Source organism: Lissotriton helveticus, chromosome 8 (genome assembly GCF_964261635.1).
Source record: "Lissotriton helveticus chromosome 8, aLisHel1.1, whole genome shotgun sequence".
Taxonomy (NCBI): Eukaryota; Metazoa; Chordata; class Amphibia; order Caudata; family Salamandridae; genus Lissotriton; species Lissotriton helveticus.
The window spans coordinates 943649629-943673694 of NC_136069.1; the positions used below are offsets into that span (position 1 = coordinate 943649629).

A 24066-nucleotide genomic window follows, 5' to 3' on the forward strand; every position below is an offset into this window, starting at 1 on the left:
CCAGCCTTCCCCTATCTCGACGACTGGCCATTGAAGGCAGGCTCGCCCCAGGCTGTCATCTCCCACTTCGACTACGGCCTACCTTCTGCTTTCCCTGGAGTTTTCCATCAATGTGCCGAAGTCTCACCTGATTACTTCTCAGAAGCTCCTCTTCATCGGAGGGGTTCTGGATATGACGTGGTTTCGGGTTTATCCTCCTGAACAGTGAGTCTGGGATATTCGGGCTATGATTCCGATTTTTCAGCCTCTATCCCTGGTTTCTGTCCGGATGACCCTGAGCCCGCTGGCCGATCATGCTAGGCGGCATGGCGGGCTCTGCAGTGGGACCTGAAGTTCCAGGGGGCGCAGCATCAAGGGAATCTGTCCGATTGCGTCCAGATCTCAGAGGACACTGCTCGACTGCTGCATACGAACCAGGATTGGGTAGATGGCAGATCCCTCTCCCTTCCCCAACCAGAACACACAGTGGTGACGTACGCATTCCTTCTGGGATGGGTTGTCCACATGGGAGAGGTGGAGATTAGAAGCCTCTGGTCTCCGGCGGATTCCGGGCTCCACATAAACTTTCTGGAGCTCCGGCCAATTCATTTTGCACTGAAGGCATTCCTTCCCTCTGTCCGGGGAAGAGTAGTGCAGGTGTTGACGGACAACACCACCGCCATGTGGTACTGCAATAAACAGTGTGGGTGGGGTCATGGACCCTATGTCGAGGCCCTCTGCCTCAGGACATGACTAGCACATCAGGGCATATCCCTAGCGCCAGAGCAGATGAACTCAGCCTCAGGTGCATGATGGATCACGAATGGCTTCTTCACTCAGATGTGGTGCAAGGTCTCTTTCGACATTTGGGAGAGCCTTGGTTAGATCTATTCGCCACCGAAGAGAACGCGCAATGTAAGCAATTCTGAGCTTTGGAATTTCCAAGTCTGCACTCGCTAGGCAACTCCTTTAGTCACGAGTGGAGTTGTGGTTTGTTGTACGCCATTCCGCCTATACAACTTCTGCCCAGAGTGCTGAAGAAGATCAGGCGCAACCGGGCCGTAGTCATTCTTGTGGCTCCTGATTGGGCACGAAGAGTTGGTATCCCAAGCTGCTCAACATAGCCATCGATCCACCGACCCGTCTGCCTCTTCGGGAGGATCTTCGGTCGCAGCAACTGAGGACGGTCCTCCACCCGAAACTGTCCAGCCTCCACCTCCTTGTGTGAGATTTAGCGGCGGCAGTTGACGTATTTTGACCTGCCCCCTGAAGTTGGCGATGTAATCTTGCCAGCCAGACATCCCTCCACTAAGACGGTATACGCCTGCCTGTGGAACAAGTTTGTGGCACGGTGCACAGCAAAGGCTGTGGGTCCCCTTTCTGCACCTCTTTCTGAGGTTCTCACGTTTCTTCTTTATTTAGCTCAGCAGGACTCTGCTCTGGGCACTCTCAAGGGCTATCTTTCGGCCATCTCGGACTTCGTTTGGCTTCCAGATCAGCGTTCTCTTTTCAAGTCCCCAGTGGTTAATTGTTTTTTGAAAGGCATAACTCATATCTTTTCTCCTATTCCCTTCTTTATGCCTCAGTGGGACTTGACTCTGGTCTTGACCTACTTGATGTGCGCTCCCTTTGAGCCGCTTCACAACTGTCCTCTAAGACTTTTAACTCTTAAAACTGCATTCCTGTAAGCCATTACACCTGCCAGATGAGTGAGTGAGCCCCATGCTCTTTTTATCCAAGCCTCCTTTTCTGTCTATCCACCTGGACAAGGTGGTACTCAGGACTCGTCCATCCTTCCTGCCCAAGGTTGTCACTGCCTTTCACATCGGGCAGACCATCACTTTGCCCACCTTGTTTCTGCGTCCGCATCCTTCAAAAGAAGAAGAGAGGCTCCACCATCTGGACCCAAAACATGCGCTTTCTTCCTATCTGGATCGCATCAAACAGTCCGGGTGGATGACCAACTCTTTTTTGGCTACGTGGGCGCCAAGAAAGGTCGGGCCGTACGCAAGCAAACCATTTCTCGATGTGTCGTTTTGTGTATGAAGGCATGCTATTCTCTGGCTAAAAAGGAGCCTCCAGTTGGGCTACGCACCCATTCCACCAGGGCGACAGCAGCCACTACTGCCTTGGGGAGAGGAGCTCCTCTACATGACATCTGTCAGGCAGCTATGTGGGCATCACTGCTCACGTTTACTAAACACTACTGTGGACAGCCAAGTCCGGAAAGACGGCTTCTTTGGCCGTTCTGTTCTCCAGTACTTTCTGCTGTGATCTTGGTTCGCAGACCCACCACGGGGTTTGTTATTGCTTGGGTGTCTATTCTAAGGTAAGGAATCTATAACGAACGTGTTTCTTTCAGATAAGCAAGTTCCTTACCTTCGGTAACGATATATCTGTAAGAAACATTAGTTGGGTATAGATTCATTAGCGCCCCACCCATCCTCCCCATCTGCGAACTGATTTCTAGGGTTAAGGATATCATTTTAAGGCCAAGTTTTGTGCACCAGTGGTCAGTGTCTTGCATGGCTCTGCTTTTCTGCTGCAGAAAGTCTTGTACAGAACTGACGTCAGCTTGCGAGGGCGGCGTTTAAGTAGCTAGAGCGACGTCATCCCGGCAACCATGACGCCAACGACGGACACAGAGCCAACCGATGCCACCTTCGGACGCTCAGTGATACTGCTGACGAAAAAAACTTCCGGATCCAGTCTAACGCCTGGGGTAATTCTAAGGTAAGGAATCTATAACTAACTAATGTTTCTTACTGACACATTGTTACCGACGATAAGTAACTTGTTTGTCACAGGTACTCCACAACATTCATAAACTGAAACTCGAATGGTATATGTCTCATAGCCTGGGACTTCAATGTGTTTTGTCCATATGCTAACAGCTTAAGAGCTGCTGCTTTTTCAAAGGTAAGAATATTTGAACAATATATAAAATTAAAATGGAATATTTTTAGATCTTCAAATCTGCTTTCCTTATTTTAAATGAGTCACTTATTTCAAAAACTTTATCATTCTTCATAAGGAATGCTGTGTAATTATTTTAGAGTGCATAAAATGATCTTCATTTCTTTTGTTTCAGAAAACCACAGTTTCAAAGATTTTTTTTTTTAAATCTTTTTATTACAAGAAAACAGCTCCATTACAGTGCACATTTATCAGCATCGGAAGTTCATTGGCGGACATAACAGTGCAATCAAATAGAAACCCCTACACATGACCCATCTCGGCCTATCCCCATTGGTCAAGCCCCTATGGGAACTGCTCTGTAGTGCAGAGGCCCCTGTAATACCTCTTATAAGTCCCTCCCCACATTGTTGAACCTTCCCTGTCCCCCCCCCCCCCCCCCCCCCCCCATACTTCAGCAAAATATCCATCATCACCTCAGGTCACAGGCGGTGGAGCCCCGAGTCAACAAAACACCTCTCTTTTCTCAACCCCAATCTGTCGAGCAAGAGGGAAGAAGCCATGAGTACATATCTCATTACCCTTTACTGCTTAAAACTCAAGAGGTCCAGAGTTTTTTTGAGTGTGTCTTTCTTACAAAATACAACGCGAAGACTGATATAGCCTTGGATTTTCCTTGGACCACTCCTTTTTTCTATAAACATATCTCATTACCCCAAAGCGGAGCCAGATTGGGTGTCCATCTACTCCCCTCTATATGGCCACCATGCCGACCATATTTTCTCCCACTTCTTGGGGCACCCTCGACTGCTGTAGATAACTTTCTCCGCCCTTTGGCACCAGTCAAAGTCCTGCTCCCATTCCTCCACCGTCGGCAGAAGGTCACTCCCCCACAGTCTAGCTATATTTCTCTTGGCCACCATACTCGCGAGGGCCAGCCATGTCTTGTCCCATTTGGGCCATGTTATATCACTCGTCACTCCTAGGATATGCCATTGGGACTCCAGTGGTACCTCTGCCTCTATTACCTCCTCCATAATACCCACCAGTCGGACCCAGTATGTTCGAATTTTGGCACAGCCCCATAAAATGTGAAAGAAAGTACCTTCCTCTCCACATCCCCGCAGACAGAATCGTGAAGTCGCATACCCCATCCTATACTGCACCGTACGAGGGGTGTAGGACCTATGGAGGATGCGCAGCTGGATCAGCCTAAATCTAGCAAGTATCGCCACCTCTCTCGGACACTGTAGTGCCTCATTCCAATCATCATCATTTAATAGCCCTAGATCTGACTCCCATTTTTCTCTCAAAGGTCCTAGCGGGTCCGGGAGATTATTAACAAGCTTTTTGTAGGTAAGGGAGATAGCTTTATCATTCATGGGGTCTAACAATAGTCTGTCCTCAAGTGGGGCATATTCAGGCAGCTGGTCCTCCTGGTTCATATGGGCATGTGGGGCGTGTTTGAGCTGCTGATAATGGAGAAACTCCCCAGTGCCCATGTCAAACTCAGCCTGCAAGGCCGCAAAGTCCACCATCGCCCCTCCCTTCCATACATCCCCCAAGACATCGATACCAATCAAGCTCCATTGGCGTAGGTCGCGCAGTCGCGCCACTTCTCTGAGGAAATTGCCAACCCATAAGGGTGTATGTTCCGTGAGCTTCGCCTCCCAGCCCAAAAGTCTTGTTGCCCGCCTCCACACCCCCACTACCGCTGCTGTATGGGGCAGCAAGGCCCGTTTGTACCTCCCCTTGGTGTAGAGTGCAGCTAAATATGTCTCACTCCCCAGGGCCATACGATCCACCCTATAGGCGGGTAAGATACTGTTTATGTAGATTTGTGTTGACACTTATGTGGAGCTTTGGCAGACATTTAGCAAATGAAAAAAAGCTGTAATGTGTAATCGGTCAGTTTTTTCGAATTCCTGCTGTCAGTTAGATTTCGGCAGCTCAGCTTTTTGCGCTGTGCTTGCAAAATCTCTTATGAAGAAAAAATATTAAAAAGTGACTTGGAGCACGCCCATTACTTTCCTTTACTTAACATTGTTTGGGTCCCACATCACTTTTGCTTCCTTTCTTCCAATTGGTTGGTGCCTTCTCCTCCCTTCCTTTTGCCAGTTTCCTTCCACCTGCCATAGGCTCCTTCAGGTACTTTTTTTTTTTTATATTTACTTTTCAGCACCCCCATGCCGACGTTCTCTTCAACCCACTGAACCCCCCCTTTAGTTACCACCCTTCTCCGTCTTGTTGCTTTTTTCTTTTTTTTTATATGTAGCTTTATATACATGAGCGCCAGTCGCATTACACAAGGACACATTCTTTTTTTGTTCTTAGGCACAGGAGATTAAGTGATTTGCCCAGAATCACAGGATGTTGAGCTGACGCTGCAACTAGAACCCAGTTTCTCAGTTGGCAACTGTCCGTTTTTCCCACATCCTCTCCTCTCAAGAGGGGGTTGCTTTCCACCCCCCTGTGCTGACTTAAGGGATATTGTACAGTGGCACAGACTGCTGGGCAACAAGCCTTTTAGTCAATAAAAACAAAGCACTATGAAGCCGTCTACGCTGGCAGCGCTATAGCACTTTGTTTTTATTTACTTTAGTCCACGTTGCACAGCAGCCTGCGCTGCTGTGCAACAGCTTTAAAAAAGCATTAACAAAGCCAAAACACTCTAGCTATTTGGCTTTATCAATATGTTCTAAATATGTAGGGCAGCAGCATGGGCTGCTGTGCAACAATACTTAAAGTAAACAAAAAAAGCTTTATGACTCGGTCAACACTGGCTGTGCAATAGCACTTTCTTTTTATTTACTTTGAGTCATGTTGCACAGGAGCTCGCACTGTTGTGCAGCATCTACAAAAAACATTGATAATGCCCATAGGTCTCTCATAGGCGAAACCTATTGGCTTTGGCAATGCTTGTTAACACCAACTCCATCTTACCAGCTCTTAGTCTTGAGAAAATTATCAAAATGGTTAAGCTTTGAAATTCACCGCTATCTGAAGATGCCACAGCATTTGAGCATTTGATTAATTAAAAAGAAAAACATTATTTAGGATATATTATAGCAGGATTTTTGTGCACACACACACACAAGCAAATTAATAAATTCTTCATCGCAAGAAGTAAAATAACATAAATGCTTGTCTTTCCTCAGAGGGACTGAATGTAGATGGTGGATCCATTGGGAATGTATTCATTCCAAATACTTCCTCTTCTGTTTCCTTTTGCATCAATTTAGACACATCAATCAATCAGGATCTATAAAGCAGGGTTAATCACCCGATAGGGCATCCAGGCGCTTGCTGGGCCCACAGGCTCATTCGAACAGCTAAGTCTTGGTGCCATTTCAAATTCATAAAGTGAGGTGATGGTCCAGAGGTGCATGGGGAGGCTATTGCACGTTGTTGCTGTGATGTGGGAGAAAGAGTGTCCTCCACTTCTGCTTTGGTAGATGTGGGGAGTATGGGCAAGTGAAAGGGAGGCAGAGCATAGTCTTCTTGGTGGTTGGTGGAAATTAAGACGGTGGTTAATGTAGGTGGAATTGCTATCTCTTCTGCACGGGGAGCCAGTGGACTTTCTGGAGGTGGGGTGTGATGTGAGTTTGCAGGGGAAGGCTGAGAATTTTATTTATTTATTTGTAGTTTTATATAGCGTGAAATTGACCCGAAGGTATCAGAGCGCTTTACATCAAGTTACATGTGTGTAGATACAAATACACAGGATAAGAGCAAATACAAAACGACAACATACAGTTGACCAGTGATAGATTATATACAAAACCTTTAAAATGAAGCAGTTACAAGGATGAACACAGATACACGTAACAGTGTACATGAAGAGTAGTAGGGGATAGGAAATTGAGCCTACCGTAGTTGGATTAATTAAGGTCCCGTAGACCCGCACCAATAGGGTAACACCAGGAGTCAGTCACGCCAACCGAACCTGAACAAAGGCAGTCCCTTACAAGCCAAGTGGCAAACCCTTAATTGTGCCGGGGTCATGATATTGCATCACCATGGGCCGGTTTCGCACTGCTGAAGTAAGCTGGCCACGGAGAGGGCGATTAGATGGGGACAAAATGGATGCGACGCACTTACCATGCTCATCGATAAGATGCAGGCCTGCAGGGGAGGTTTCCGATGGGGAGAGCATGAGTGGGCCTCTGCAGTCCGTTGTGAGCCGTACATCAGACTGCCCATCCTTGACAAAGACAGGCTGCATGTGGCATTCCTGCTTAAGATTTTCACCGCCAAGATAGAGTATTCCGTCTGCAGTCCCATGGACCTCTATCATTCAGTGGTGGAGTGCAGATCCTGTAGACCCCAACCACTTACCAGGGGAGAAAGCCTACTTCTGACTGCTAGATTGCAGGAGAGGCAGTCACAGGTATGTGAGGGTGGCAGACTAATTGCTCTCCTGTTTCGTTTGGGAACCACTCGGATGAGAGGGCAGCAGGCAGATCTCAGTGCTCTCATCTTGCTTTGTCTGGGGAAAACGTCTCGGGCACCAAAGCAGCCTGTACGGGAAGTGTGCAAGGGTCACCGCTTTGAAGGTAATCCAAGTTTCATGTACTTATTTTTTATTTTTGCCAGTGAGGCAGTCATAGCGGGATGCAGAGTAACAGTGGCAGTGCCCGGAAGGTAGGTGACAGCCGTGGATTTACACCGGAAGGGGGAATGAGTCTGGCTGCGGTGTTCTGTATGGTCTGAAGTCTCTGTAGAAGGTGTGCAGCGATTCCTACGTAAAGGGTATTAGCGTAGTCAAGTCAGCTGGTGATGAGGGCTTGTCGGGGTGAGTCATGTGTAGGAGTAGCCACTTGAAGATCTTACGTAGCATGCGCAGAGTGAGGAAGCAGGTGGAGGAGACGGCTTTGATCTTTGATTTCATGGTGAGCTTGTTGGCAGTGATGATTCCGCGGTTTCTGGCGTGGTTGAAGGGAGTGGGTGCGGGTCCTAGGCCTGATGGTCACCAGTCGTTCCATTGGTTGCTTTTTTGCCAAAGATCAGTACTTCTGTCTTGTCTGTGTTCAGCTGCAGGCTGGGCGATTTCAGTGCTGTGATTGCTGCGGAAGTTGGATTAGGAGTCATCTAGTAGCTGGTTCTGCTCCAGGTGTGTCATGAGTTGATTGTAGATGATCTTTTCCAGTACGTTCACTGGGAATGAGAGAAGGAAGATTGACTGGTAGTTTTTGAGTTCAATGGGGTCGGCGGAGGGTTTTTTGAGGATTGGTCTGACTTCGGCATGTTTCCAGGCATCCGGAAATGTTGTGGTGGTGATAGAGATGTTGAGTAGGGTGGCGAGTTCCTGGCCTCTCCTTTGGTTTCCAAGGTTCAAGATGTGATGCAGGCATGGGTTGTGCGAGTGTATATGGTTGTGATCTTGTCTTGAAGAAGTGGGTAAGGTTGTTGCACAGCTCCTGTGAGGGTGTGATGTTATTTTCGCTGGCAGCCGGTGGTGTTGTCGCTGGTTTTGATGCATGCTATAATGGATGTCTTCTTTGTTGTCCTCAACAGCGGTGGTAGAGGTTGAATGAGGTCTTGAAGTCCAATCAGTCTGAAGAGATTTTGCTGTTGTGCCATCTACTCTCCAACGATTTGCTGTCTTGTTTCACTGTTCTTAGTTCTTGGGTGTACCAGCTGGCCTTTTTGGAGGATTTTCTCAGGATATTGCTCTTGATGGAGACGATGCTGTCTGCGCAGTTGGTGATCCAGCCATAGAAGTTTTTCACTTTCTATTTGATGTTGGTGGCGGTAGCAAGATTAGAGGTCTGGAGGGCGTTTGCCCAGCTGGTCTGTAGATTATTATCCACCTCTGGTGCTGGCGGTGCAGGGGCTGGAGATGCTGAAGTGGTCTATGAAGTGATCAGTCCATATGAGTTCTCTGACATGGCTGTATTTGACACGGTTACTGGAGGTGAAAATTGGATCCAGCGTGTGTCCTGCGGTGTCTGTAGAGACGGTGGCAATCTGGGTCAATCCAAGGCTGCTCATACTGTTAGAAGTGTGCAGTGTTTTTGTTATTGGGGTCGTTGATGTGGAAATTTAGGTAGCCGAGGAAGATGTAGTCCTTGGAATCTAAGGCTAGGGGTGCAATGAAGTCTGCAATGGTGATGCAGAAATTGGAGCGACGACCTGGGGGTCAGTATGCAAGGGTGCCTCTGATAGTTGTCTTGTCGTCCGTGTTAAGCTCGAAGTTGAGATGTTCCATGGGGGTGGTGGTGGTGGTACACTGTATGGTCTCTTTTAGAATGATGGCTGATCCTCTGCTCGGCTTGTTGGTGTGCTCTTGGTGAGTGATTTTATATCCATCTGGGATCGCTGTGGCAATGTCTGGGGTGAATGTGGGGTTGACATGCCACACTGAGGCATACCAGGTGCAAGGGTGGCGATGAGGTCCCATAATTCAGTGGAATCCTTGCATAGTCTTTGTGTGTTGAGAAAGCACATGCAAGTTGTTTTCTGTTCATAAAAAATTCGAAGGTAACTGTTATAAACTAGAGCGCACAGCAGGTAAAGGGTATCACTACTCAGTTTTTTAGTAATGGTGCTCTAAATGGAACCAAGTCGGTTACCACGACAAGAAAAAAGAGCTATATAAATATGGCTCAAACAAATTTAACTATTTCCATTGAGCACTCAAAAGTCCACAAATACTTTTTCAAGCAATAAAGTTCAATTATTTATTTTTCTTGATTCAAAATCAAAACGCAGTCAAAGTGCAGCATAGAATCACCCGTTGTCTATATTAATACAGAATATATACTGTATTAATATAGACAACGGGTGATTCTATGCTACTTCTTGGTGGTGAGCAAACTACTATCAACTCTCATTTCGACTACTACACTGGTTTGGTTTGGGGAAGTTTCCCTTTGATGTTAAAGGCTTATAGATTTGAAATCTCTGTCAAAATAGAGAATTAATAATTGAATAGTAATGGTTACTGTACTTTGTTTTTGGGTTGCAGCCCTGAGGAAGTCAATGGTCAAATGGGACCAGACGAAACACGTGTTGGCTGCACTTTGACTGCGTTTTGATTTTGATGAATATATTGAAGACTGTAATTCAATGAAGTGTTGGCTGTACTTTGGCTGCATTTGATTTGACGGATATATTGAAGACTGTAATTCAATGAAGAAGACAAATTGAATCAAGAAAAATAAATAATTGAACTTTATTGCTTGAAAAAGTATTTGTGGACTTTTGAGTGCTCAATGGAAATAGTTAAATTTGTTTTCTGTTCAGGTGGTGTCTGTGGTGTGTTCTGGGTGGGGCTGGTCGGTGGGCTGGTGTGTGTGCAGTGGTAGGTGAAGTGGCAGTGGGTGCAGGTGAAAGGCCATGGAGCGTGGGTCGCCGCAGTGGCAGTGTTTGTTGCGGTGTCTAGGATCGAGGGCGTAGAGTTTGGCGACGGTGTATCTTCGGGGAACGGAAGGGCCATGGGTTGTGGTGCTGGGTGCGGATGGGCACAGGGTTGCTCATCTTTGGCACACCTGCTATGCGGACGCCCTGTGGCCTGCATTAAGTAGGTCCTGAGGTGGGCAGGACTTCTGTTTTGCGGGAAGGGCGGTGAGTGGGAAAATCCGGTTCAGAAAACCCCAGTGGGAAAACCCGGGCAGCTGCAGTGTCATTTGAGGGACTGGAGGCCACAGGCAAGTGGCAAGCTAGTGTCCAGGTGCCTACCAATGTGGTCGTGCTGCGGCCTTCCTTTATTAGGTCCTGGGAGGGTGGGGCTTTTGTTGGCAGGAAGAACATTGAGTAAGAAAACCCCAGTGGGAAAACCCGGCAACTGCGGTATCACTATCAGTCTGGAACTAGCAGGAACTGGAGACCACAAGCAAGTGGCAAGCTAGGTTTCCAGGTGCCAACTGATAAGGCCATGCTGCGCCCTGCATTAAGTAGGGCCTAGGGTGGGCGGAGCGTCTGTTGGCAGGAAGAACGGTGAGTGAGAACCCCAGTGGGAAAGCCCTGGCAGCTGTGGTGTCATTAGATCAGTCTAGAACAAGCAGGAACTGGAGACCACAGGCAAATGGCAAGAGAGGTGTTCAGGTGCCTACATCAGTTTGATTGCAGTCCTAAATCTTTGGACTTAGGTTCTGTGTACAATTACTTTTTCTTGTGATTTTAATTACTATATGGAGTCTGTCATTACAAAACTGTTGCGATTTCCTAAGCCGTAGCCATCCACTAGCGCCTTAATTAGAATTTCTATTAATTTGTAAATAGTGCGTCACTGACTCATTTCCATTTTTTCTAATCTTTAGTCGTTTAAGAAGCAATAATTAACTTTTGTTTTCTCCCCTCCTCTACCCCATCGTGTCTCTAGGTAAAAACCTCAGAATTTTATCGTTATTCTCGACAGCTGCGACATGAAGTGGAACAAGCCATGAACTACTTTCATAGCATTCACCAACAGCCTTTAATGGAAATTAAAGCAAACCGTATCCGTTCGGCCAAACCTCAAACTGCAGTTTTCCGAGGAATGATCGGGCACAGCATGGTGAACAGCAAAATTCTTCTCCTACATAAACCAAAGGTCTGGTGGGAGCTGGAAGGTCCAAATGTGCCCCTTAGGCCAGACTGCCTTGCTATTGTCAATAACTTTGTGTTTCTGTTAGGTGGGGAAGAATTGGGGCCAGATGGAGAGTTTCATGCGTCCTCAAAAGTATTTCGTTATGATCCTCGTCAAAACAGTTGGTTGCGCATGTCCGATATGTCCGTCCCCCGCTCCGAGTTTGCTGTTGGGGTCATTGGTAAATACATCTATGCTGTAGCCGGGAGAACACGGGATGAGACGTTTTACTCAACAGAGCGCTATGACATCACCGAGAACAAGTGGGAATTTGTGGACCCTTACCCAGTCAACAAGTATGGTCATGAAGGAACAGTGCTCGGTAATAAATTATTTATAACAGGTGGAATAACGTCGTCTTCTACTTCCAAGCAAGTGTGTCTCTTTGACCCCAGCAAGGAAGGAACTGTGGAACAGCGAACTAGGAGAACACAAGTTCTTACAAACTGTTGGGAAAACAGATGCAAAATGAATTATGCAAGGTGTTTTCATAAAATGCTTTCTTACAATGGGAAGCTTTATGTCTTTGGAGGTGTCTGTGTGATTTTGAGGGCTTCCTTTGAGTCCCAGGGATGCCCTTCAACAGAGGTTTATGATCCAGACGCAGACCAGTGGACTATTCTAGCATCTATGCCCATTGGTAGAAGTGGTCATGGCGTTGCTGTTTTGGACAAGCAGATTATGGTGCTAGGTGGCCTTTGTTACAATGGTCATTACAGCGACTCAATCCTCTCTTTTGACCCTGAAGAGAACAAATGGAAGGAAGATGAATATCCTCGAATGCCTTGCAAGCTGGATGGTTTACAAGTGTGCAGTCTTCATTTTCCTGACTATGTGTTAGAGCATGTTAGACGTTGTAGTTAATAACACTAACTGTTTTTTTTTTTAAAGCAATGAAAAACAAAGTTGTCTTGTACGTCTGGAGTTTGTAATGGTTTTATTCGCTACTGAATTCGAAGGTGCTCCTCAATGAGAGTTTCAAATGTTATTTTACAAATATGGATGGATCGAGATAGTTTGTTTCTGTAGAATGTATGCTCAACTTTTATTTTAATTCTGTTTAAGTTATGAACCACCATAGCATAAATGTGACAAGCAATTCACCTGAAAAAGTTCTTGCACCATGGATGCTAAATATCAGTGGCAGGGGTTATTAGAAGAGCTTTCCACTTTTTAATTGTCAAAGCCGGCTGTTGGGCAGTTTTGCTTGTGAAAACTTACATTTAATCTAAATGTTTTTCTGTGGTTCTGATTAAGAACTCTTGTGCCAATTCCACAGTGTTTTAAGGTACATTGGCATGTACCTGTTGACTGACTTCCTGTTTCGCTATGAAGATTTTTTTCTGTCAGCCTATCTGACTGATTGTCTTTACATTCCTTGAAGTTTTTGTTTTGGAGTTGATACCATTAAGGAAAATGCTACAGACAATCTGAAAAGTATAGCTGACCAGTTTTTCTGTACACCATTACATTGCTGATTGTGTGCTACCATTTCATCTCTGCAAAAGAAAGTCACGTGAAGCTCAAGGATTGTTCAGGTATAGAAGCTTTACGAAAAATTACAATTATTATACATGGTATTTTATTTAAATCTGGGCCACATGCCCATTTTGCAGCAATATCAGGGGTTGTCTATTGCGATTTGGGGAACTTCGTTTTGCATGCTGTTGACTTCAGTTTTGAAGTTTGCGAAAGTTCTCGGTTTTCTTTTCTTCCCAAGTAGTTTGGAATGTCTGCCTCTGCAGGTGGGATCAGTAAAAACATATTCAAAAGTTATAATTTTATCTGTGAGTACCCACTGGGTTTGTGCCATCTATGTACAGGTAATGGAAACAAGTCTCTTACTGGACACGTTTAACAGGTTCCTTTGTTCTCCCCTGCCTAGCTTTCTTAATTTGAATGACTTTTTTGTAGGTCAAGCAATATAAAAAAAAAATGTGCCCGGGTTCTCGCTCCACGATTATTGATTTTCAAATCTTTCATAATGTTGAAGAATTTTCTGATCCTTTCTATGATCGTAGAACTAGTAGAACAGAGGAGTTGTTAGCTTAATATATCTGCACACTCCAATGGAGTTGTTACCTTCAGGCCTACCCATCAGTCACCTTAAATAGTTTTCTGGATAGACGTGGTGGTGCTTTCAGTGGTCCATAAATGCATGGATAGTTACAAAAAGTTCTAAAGCAATATTACATAAGCAGTAAGTAAGACTCCTTTGCAGTCGATGCCTCATGACTACAGTGGAAGAAACCCTATGCAAATAACGTTTTTTAGAGTTCTTGTTTTTATTTAAATATAATTAGGTATTTTGTAACCACAGACATCGATTCATCATTCAAGGTGAACTTATTTGTGGTAGGTAACAGGCCTTCAAAAAGTTTCCTCACCCGGTGGAATGTCTAGTGTTAAACAATTTGTCGAAATCTGGTTCCAGTAGTGACTTTCTGTTGATCATGGCATGTACCTTTAAGAGATTTGTTGGAGCGTGGACCACTCCCCATACTTTTTTTGTTACAATCCTTAGAGGCATAACCTAGTAAAGATTTTGCTTTTGGCAAAGGTGATATGCACATCGTGGTATTTATAAAGAAGCTGTTGGAGGTATGTCAGCAGATTACTGTCATGATTACACTCGCTTTCTTAGTTCGGGCTTTATTTCCTCAACTCGACCTCCAAATCACATCCTTGGAGGGCAGGCTATGCTTAGCAGTACATAGTAGAAAAGAAACATGTGGGAAGTGGTTGGGAAACTATCAGTAACCCAATTGGACATGGTAAAGGAATGGGCAAATTGAGGCACTAGGTTGCTAAATAAAATTCTTGGTGATATGTTTAGGAGAAACGTCTTCTTGTACTAACTACAAATACAGATATTACCAACTCGTTGTAAACGAAGAGCAGGGACTAAAAGTATCGGAATCCCTTGACATCCCAATGTATGTTTTTTGTATTTGGGGGTAATCTGCTGCATCATGCAGCATGTCTATTCTCTGCCTTATCATTGCACTTGTCCTACTTTTGTGTGTGTATTTTTTACTGCAAACTTCTAAACCTAAAAAGCCAACATCATCCTTGGTGTGAGCCAAGTGACCATTACAGCATACATATTTATCTTTTACACAGTTTCATTTTGTTATGATCTCCCTTTGTCATCATTTTGCATTGTTTTAGGTGCTGCGTCATCCTGGTATTTATTTAAAAATACTAAAATAACTGGAAACATCTTTGAAATTGAACTAATAAATAGATATGTTTACAAATGAAGATTTCCAAAGTTCTCTATATTCGTGAAACACAGACTCTGGTCTGTGTTACAAATTGTTGAATTTTATGGAGAGACAACCTCCAAAGCTATAAGGCAAATACTACTGGCAGGCTGTGAATGTTGTGTTACAGTGCCATTAACACAGCCCACCACATCTTCTGTCTTTGAGGGGCTGTTATGGTGATTATGGTTGCAGTTGATCAGTGTGATGATAGTTCGACCTGTTCTGACAGGAAGGATGTCATCTATAATACATCAATTGTAGTTTGATCGTGCAGAGTTTAGTTTAGAGCCGTTCTTATTTGATGGTGAACAGAATGGTTGCTGCTTCTTGCAAAGGTGAAAAACCAAAAGTCAATAAGAATGTTGGTGTGGCTTAAGTAAACAAAGTCTTATGTTCACTTTTATATTTAGGATCTTGATGATGAATAGAAGTACAGATATTATTGGTGCATGTCAAGCCTCAGGGTTGTAGGGGTTGTTCATAAAACCAATCTTATGACCCAAGTAGTGGCACTACTGGTCCAACCTACCCCCTCTTCCCTAAACAGCCTGTCACTCTCTCAAGGAGCCCAACCGGCCCAAGCTAGGACCAGCTTGACCACAGGTCTGACTGGGCAACACCTCTTAACCTAAGAATGCAATATGAGTAAATTGTGTCCCAAAGGCAACATTGAGCGAGCCAACTTCTTTTTTGAGACTTTCTTCTCCTCCTCTCGTCTCCTGGTGCACGTAGGAATGCCCGGATTTAAGTCTTGTGGGTCGTGTCGCCGTAACATGTCGGTGGCGGACCCCCGCGATGTGTGCCTCTACTGCCTGGAGACTGATCATGACTCCCGGGACTGTCAAGCCATGGCCCCGAAGGCCTTGCGGGAGCGGCGCAGGCAGTTGCTGGAGGTCCGGCACTCTTATCACCACCGCTCCGGGTCTAGGGGCCATTCCCGGGACCGCTCACGGGACCAGAACCGTCGTTTCTCAGACTCCAAGTCTTGCCTTTAGATTCCGGTAAGCGACGCCATAAAAAGAAGTTGAAGAAGCGTGTTCGCTTTCCGACGTCCCCCCCGTTGCTCCCCGGAGGCGGACGAGCTGCGGTTCCTCTGGAGCCGGGGAGCCCCGCGGCCTACCCGCTATATCCGGGTCCGTCTGCGACTCCCGAACTGATGCAAGAGTTTCTTGCTGCCATTGACAACCTTTTAAGGCCCGGCTCCCGCAGGCGCACCTTCGGGCCCACGGTCCCGTGTCCTGATCCTGGGGCCCGGCGGCTCCGCCACCGGTGCCAGCCCCGGTGCCACAGGATACTGTGCCTCCAGCCCCGGCGCCACAAGGTGCAACGCCACTGGCTCCGGCCCTGGTGCTGCCTTTGCCTCCGGCCCCGGCGCCGCCCTTGGCTCCGCCACAGGCGCCGCACTAGGTGCCGTTTATCCTACGATCAAACAAAGTGGAATCCACTCAGAAAGTGGTGGTGGTCCCTAAAGTGATGGGGAGCACACAGTGTTGTTTAAATGCCCCTCACACACCAACAGGCCCCTTGGTGTCATGCTTCATCATCGGGGCCTTCGCACCCCTCTACGGGATGCGGCGTGCTACGACTCACGACTGCGTAGGAGCACTTGGTAGTGAACTATGTGAGGGAGTGTGTTCTAAGGGAAAATGTGAGTGAAGTGAGGTAAAAAGTGAGTTATTTAAAAAATACCTGGCGCGTAGGAAAAAATTATTTATTATGTCCTCGGCTGGTATTATTAAAAGGTGCAAAGTGAGGTTGTAGAAATACGAATTAGGGTATTACAACCGCTTCAAAGTGTCAACATGTTTCGGAGCGCAAGGGCTCCTTCTTCAGGACAAGGATATGCACATTATCCTCACCTTACTCACATGAAATGTAAAAGTGTTAATATTAAATTAGAAATGTGTAATGTACCTAACAATGTTTTAGGTATAGGTAAGTTCAGTTGCGCCCAATAGGCGTTGTAGAGAACCTGTGAAGAAAAGATACAATAAACATAATAGTCTAATGTTCAAGAACTAAGGAAAAAACGGTTTTCTTAGTATATAAGGGTAAGTAGTAGAACCCAAAATGAAGTTCAAAACCCTGTAAAAAAGACATTGGAAAAAAGACATACACAACAACATATACACATACAACTACAGTGCAAATGCTCTCCCTGTTTGGATGGAAAGGAGGGAGAGGGTGATTAGTTAAAGGCTTACTTTTTGTTCTCAGTCTGATAACCTCATGAGCCTATGTGTGGTATTGGGGGGATCCTTCCATACTGCTTAGTAAAGCAACCTAGAGAGTATTAAATAGCGGGTTTTAGTTTGTTGAAAGCACAAGGTATTAAATGTACCAAAGTTGTCCCAGCTTTTCTAAGCCTACTCACGGTTACTGCATAGCTAATCGCCTGCCTTCCCCTCAACGCTGCTCCGAAGAAGTGAGGGTAGGTTGTGGCGGTTTTCTATTTATACTCTTCTTAAACTAGTTAGTGAGGAAGATTGAATAATTGAAATCGGAAAGGCTGCCCAAATACGGAGTTAATCAGCCCTCTGGATCCGGTATTGCGCGACCGACTGGATGTAGTGCCGGTAGCGGCCGCGCATGCGTACGTATAACAACAAAAAAAGTTGTTACTGCGCATGCGCGAACCGAGAGGGAAGCGCGCATGTGCGGAGGACTTACGCTGATCGCGGGCAAAGTGCTAGGAGGAGAGTGGTGTTAATGCCTCCGGACAATTAATACTCGGTCAACATTATGAGCAAGTACACAACATTCGGAGAGACAGCTGGGTCTAACTGAGAGGCTCAGAACAGTAGCAAACAAATAAACAAATTGCTTGATGGAATATTTCTAAAGAGGGTATCTGGAAAGGTTGGCGAGGTTTTCAAGGACCTCAATTCAATCCCTACCAGAACCCTTTCCAGTTTCCACAGTACCAATTTGTCCCTCCACAAATGGGACAGATGTACCCCCAATGGGCTCCGGAACAAACCAATGTACCCCAGAATGCTCAGCCTTTTTTATCCTGGGGCCAGGGACCCCGCAGAGGGAGGAACAAGAGGGGCAACAATGTCAACTGGCAACCCACAGAGGAAACAGACCCGAGGGTCCTGACGAGGAGCATGACGGCGAACCAAGCGTCTACGAGCAAGAGGGGAACCTAGTAATCAACATAACTCCATGGCCCCTCACTGAGTTGCAACAAAGGGTACTGAATAAAGGCTTGGGATACGTCCCTACCAACAAACCTGACATGTTCCTTCTGCATAAAGAAATGCAGGACTTTATAAGAAATATCAAATTAAGGGCCTTCTTCAAAGATAAGGAACCCTCTTTGGAAAAATCAGACACAGGGTTAAAACCTAGGTCGACTTTCACACCACTGGACAACCAACTTCCGGTGGAGGTACTAGCATTTGAGAAAGCTATCATGCAGGAACTTAAGAATGTGGACACCAAACACAGGGTGTTCCAGAATACTAGCAAACTGGAGAATGAAGCAATAAGGGAACTGAGACTTAACAAAAACCTTACCATAAAACCTGCAGATAAGGGTGGAGCGGTGGTTATTCAAACTACCACAGCCTATGACAGGGAATGCAGAAGACTCCTCTCGGACAGTAGGAACTACCAGGTCTTAGTTGAAGACCCTACCGAGTCCTTGCGAATACAAATAGGAGGGGTGATTGAGGAGGCCCTCGCGCATGACTGGTTAACTAAAAAAGAATCAGAGTTCTTGGTTCAGAAGAATCCCCGCATTCCATATTTCTACACTATACCAAAAGTGCATAAAAATCTTGAGAACCCACCAGGACGCCCGATTGTGTCCGGCATCTCGTCCATTCTGGAACCATTGTCGAAGTTCGCCGATGCTTTTCTGAGACCTCTTGTACAGGCTACCGACACATATCTGAGGGATACCAAAGCGGTACTACAACTATTACAGAACCAGGCTTTTGATCCAAATTCCCAGATGCTTCTTAGGCTTGATGTGGAGAGCCTCTACACGAGCCTCCCACATGATGAGACACTACAGATCATTGAGGAAGTACTCCATTCCTCCAATTGGAGATACCATACTCCCCGTAGTGTAGTGATGGAATGTATCTCACTAGCGCTTACAAAAAACTTTTTTGAATATGAAGGCACTTTGTTTTGGCAAAGCCATGGGACCAGTATGGGAAGCACATTTGCCCCTAGTCTGGCGGGACTCTATGTCCACCACCTGGAAACTACCAAGATCCTCCACCCCAATAATCCTTTCAGGGGTAGGATCCATACATGGCGACGATATAACGACGACATTTTGGTGATCTGGGCGGGGGATGAGAATTCAATCTCCGAGTTCATGCAGTGGCTCAACGACCAGAACTCATTCCTTAAATTCACCCACCAAATGTCTAACAGGACTATGGTTTTCCTGGACCTGAACATATATCATGAGACAGGCCTCTTGAAAACAGAGACCCATTTTAAACCTACGGCCAGGAATTGTCTCCTCAGGTTTGACAGTTTTCACCCACGTCACCTGAGGGAAAATTTACCATACGGGCAGTTCCTCCGCCTACGTCGGAACTGCAGTGATATTGCAAAATATAAAAGTCAGGCGAAGGATCTCAGTAAAAAACTGAGACAAAGAAAATACCCTGACCCAGTGATCCATAAAGCTATGAAGAGAGCCAGGAACAACAACGTGAGGCTCTTTTGGAAGACAACCCACATAAGGATGACCAGGTGGGAAGAACAGTCTGTGTTACCACATACAGCCCAGTAACCAACCAGGTTGCCAAATTGGTCAACAAACATTGGCGCATACTTTCAAGTGGTACTCTATCACTGGAAAAACCACTGTTTGCACACAGACGGGGTAGGAACTTAAAAGACATGCTTGTCCATACAAGACCCTCTCCACTCAGAGAAAAACAGACAAGACTACAAGGGATACAGGGCCACCACCCATGTGGTAACTGCAACAGCAGTCACCTTACAACAAAAAGCCAAACTCTTACCTTTTCCAATGGCACTAGTTGGGAACAACGTACTTTCACTAATTGCAACAGCAAGAATGTTGTGTACTTGATCACATGTCCGTGTAGAAAGGAGTATGTGGGAATGACAACGAGATCAGTGAGAATAAGGATTAACGAGCACAAAAGTAATATCCGATGCAAGAAGTTAACAACTAAAATCTCAACCCACTTCCTGGAACACCAACACTGTGTCAATGAGCTTCAGTGGACGGTCATCTAACAGTTACCTTCAGAGGTAGGACTCCTGGAAAAAGAGCAACGGTGGGTGTTCCGCCTTGGGACCGACATCATCGGCCTCAATGACTCAATTCCATGGAATCTTTTACGATGAACACCATCTCATATAACACTCAGTGTTTTGCAGTATATAGACTGGGCACAACCAATTGGTCTTGACACAAGCCCACTATCCACCTCCTGCCACTGCTAACACTGGGTTTCCTGAGCCCCCCTTGCTATTCCAGATACCCTCTTTAGAAATATTCCATCAAGCAATTTGTTTATTTATTTTCTACTGTTCTGAGCCTCTCAGTTAGACCCAGCTGTCTCTCCGAATGTTGTGTACTTGCTCATAATGTTGCCCGAGTATTAATTGTCCGGAGGCATTAACACCACTCTCCTCCTAGCACTGTGCCCGCGATCAGCGTAAGTCCTCCGCACATGCGCGCTTCCCTCTCGGTTCGCGCATGCGCAGTAACAACTTTTTTTGCTGTTATACGTACGCATGCGCGGCCGCTACCGGCACTACATCCAGTCGGTCGCGCAATACCGGATCCAGAGGGCTGATTAACTCCATATTTGGGCAGCCTTTCCGATTTCAATTATTCAATCTTCCTCACTAACTAGTTTAAGAAGAGTATAAATAGAAAACCGCCACAACCTACCCTCACTTCTTCGGAGCAGCGTTGAGGGGAAGGCAGGCGATTAGCTATGCAGTAACCGTGAGTAGGCTTAGAAAAGCTGGGACAACTTTGGTACATTTAATACCTTGTGCTTTCAACAAACTAAAACCCGCTATTTAATACTCTCTAGGTTGCTTTACTAAGCAGTATGGAAGGATCCCCCCAATACCACGCATAGGCTCATGAGGTTATCAGACTGAGAACAAAAAGTAAGCCTTTAACTAATCACCCTCTCCCTCCTTTCCATCCAAACAGGGAGAGCATTTGCACTGTAGTTGTATGTGTATATGTTGTTGTGTATGTCTTTTTTCCAATGTCTTTTTTACAGGGTTTTGAACTTCATTTTGGGTTCTACTACTTACCCTTATATACTAAGAAAAACGTTTTTTCCTTAGTTCTTGAACATTAGACTATTATGTTTATTGTATCTTTTCTTCACAGGTTCTCTACAACGCCTATTGGGCGCAACTGAACTTACCTATACATAAAACATTGTTAGGTACATTACACATTTCTAATTTAATATTAACACTTTTACATTTCATGTGAGTAAGGTGAGGATAATGTGCATATCCTTGTCCTGAAGAAGGAGCCCTTGCGCTCCGAAACATGTTGACACTTTGAAGCGGTTGTAATACCCTAATTCGTATTTCTACAACCTCACTTTGCACCTTTTAATAATACCAGCCGAGGACATAATAAATAATTTTTTCCTACGCGCCAGGTCTTTTTTAAATAACTCACTTTTTACCTCACTTCACTCACATTTTCCCTTAGAACACACTCCCTCACATAGTTCACTACCAAGTGCTCCTACGCAGTCGTGAGTCGTAGCACGCCGCATCCCGTAGAGGGGTGCGAAGGCCCCGATGATGAAGCATGACACCAAGGGGCCTGTTGGTGTGTGAGGGGCATTTAAACAACACTGTGTGCTCCCCATCACTTTAGGGACCACCACCACTTTCTGAGTGGATTCCACTTTGTTTGATCATATTGCCAAGGGAGACCGAATCCACTGACTCTCTCTCTCCCCCCTGTGGTTATATCGCCGTTTATCCTACCCCTGCCCTGGTTCTCGGACCTTTTTGTTCCAACCTGGAATCTGCATTAGGATACGGCTCCGGTTCAGCCCGACCGGTGACGTTTATGGCGCTGTTACCGGCGCCGCTTGCCCCCTCTCCAGCTCGGGCCCTGCCGCCGCAGCCGGCTCCCTCTACTCCGGAGCCGGACGAGGACTGGGACGGCTCAGAGGACCCCCTTGCCCGGCAATGTGACTCCGAGCAGGATTGGGTGGACGACCTTCAAGATGCGGGCGTGCTTGATGTGTCTTCTGACCTGGGGTTTGCCTCTCCTCCGCCTACTATGGAGGAGGGCGCTTCCTATACCATGGTGCTGCGGAGGCTCTTCATCTCAACCTCCCTACGGTTGCCCTTAAGACCAACCTTCTTACGGAGATGCTCGAGACTGTGTCTGCGTTGTCTGAGCTCCTGCTCCCTTTCAATGAGGCTCTCACCGAAGTCCTCTTGGGCACTTGGTTGCGACCGGCCTCGGGGGAGCCGGTGGATAAAAACATTGCCAGGTGTCATTGCCCGGTGCCTGGTGGCCCCGCCTTCTTGACCACTCCCCACACGCCTGAGAGCCTGGTCATTCAGGCCTCAACATCGCAGAGTGTCTTTCCCACGGCTCCGGCAGATACGGACTCTAAAAGGCTAGACCAATTCGACAAGAGGTTGTTCCTCCTCAGCCAGCTTGGGGTTGCGGTCGGTTAACACAACCTGCTTATTGGGCCGTTGCTCCCATGGAGTGTGGGGTTCGGTAGCTGAGGTCTTGCCTGAGTGTTCTGAGGAGGTCCAGGCTGTCCTTTCCCAACTGATTGCGGAGGGCAAGGATGCGGCAAACTTTGCCATCAGATGCGGTTTGGACACCGCTGATTCGTTGAGGAGGGCAATTTCCACAACTGTGGATTGCGGCGCCACGCCTGGTTGCGTTCCACTGGGTTCTCACCCGATGTCCAGAGTTCGCTCATGGACATGCCCTTTGATGGCTCCCGTCTCTTTGGCGATAAGGCCGACAATGCCCTGGAGCGTTTCAAATACTCTCGGGCCTCGGCCAAGTCTTTGGGTCTTTCCACAAAGAACCCTGCCACGCCTGGGTTTCGTTCCTTTGTGTCCAGGGATTGGGCACCCAGGCACGCTCTTCCAGCAAGCCAGTACAGAACCAGCCTCAGCGCGGCGGCAGCCGTGGATTCCGCAGGGGCGGATCTGGTAACCAGCGCGTGGGCCAGTGCACTTCCACCCCTGCTGCTTCCGCCTCTAAGCCTTCCTAATCCGAGCTTCAGGGAGCACCCCATGCCGGTGGGTGGCAGGATCCACCACCACCTCCACCACTGGCGCAAAATTACATCGGACAAGTGGGTGCTGCAGATAATCTGCCAAGGCTACACCCTTCCGTTTCAGTCCACCCCTCCAGCCATGCCACCTCAGTACCACCGCATGTCAGTGGAACACGTGGCACTTCTCAGGCAGGAAGTCACGACCCTCTTGGCCAACGGGGCCATTGAGTGCGTTCCTGGGCCAGAAGTATGGAGTGGTTGTTATTCCCACTACTTTCTGGTTCCCAAGAAGGACAAAGGAGGTCTGCGTCCTATCCTGGACCTCCGGAACGTCAATCGCTTCCTCCGGAAGGAGAAGTTCAAGATGCTGACTCTGGCTCAGGTCTTGGCTGCCCTCGACCCTGGACACTGGATGGTAGCATTGGACTTGCAGGACGCATATTTTCACATCCCCGTCCTGTCGGCCCACTGGCGTTACCTGCGGTTCAAGGTAGGCCAGGAGCATGTTCAGTTTACTGTGCTTCCCTTCGGCCTTACCAGCGCCCCTCTGGTGTTCACGAAAGTGATGGTGATGGTCGCAGCTCATCTGCGCAGGTCTGGGATATCCGTCTTCCCCTACCTCGACAACTGGTTGTTGAAGGCGGGCTCGCCCCAGGCAGTCATCAGCCACCTTCAGACTATGGCCGACCTCCTGCATTTCCTGGGGTTCTCCGTCAATGTGCCGAAATCACACCTGAGTCCCTCTCAGAAGCTCGCCTTTCATCGAAGTGGTTTCGGGTTTATCCTCCAGAGCAGCGAGTCCGGTATGTTCGGACTATGATTCCGATCTTTCGACCTCTATCCCGGGTATCTGAAAGAGAAACGTTAGTGATAGATTCCGTACCTTAGAATATCCCCAGGTGTCAGACTGGATCCGGAAATTGTTCGCGTAGCGGTACCCTTGCGCGTCGGTAGGCGTCGTCTGCAGCTCCGCGTTCGGCGCCGTGGGTTCTGTGATGACGTCGTCGGAGTACTTAGACGCCGCCTCCGCGTGCTGACGTCAGTTCTTCTTTTTTCCGCGCCAGCAGCGCAGATCCGG

General features: G+C 46.9%; 1 protein-coding gene across 1 annotated transcript in view; it reads left to right on the forward strand.

Moving 5' to 3' along the window:
* The window catches only part of KLHL15 (kelch like family member 15), a 207252-nt gene extending 192525 nt beyond the window's left edge, over window positions 1-14727 (forward strand). The window contains exon 3 of the mRNA XM_078657787.1: window positions 11222-14727. Within this exon, the coding sequence (XP_078513913.1) occupies window positions 11222-12331 (1110 nt within the window). The 3' untranslated portion in view covers window positions 12332-14727. The remainder of the gene's footprint in view (window positions 1-11221) is intronic.
* The last annotated feature ends 9339 nt before the right edge of the window (window positions 14728-24066 follow it).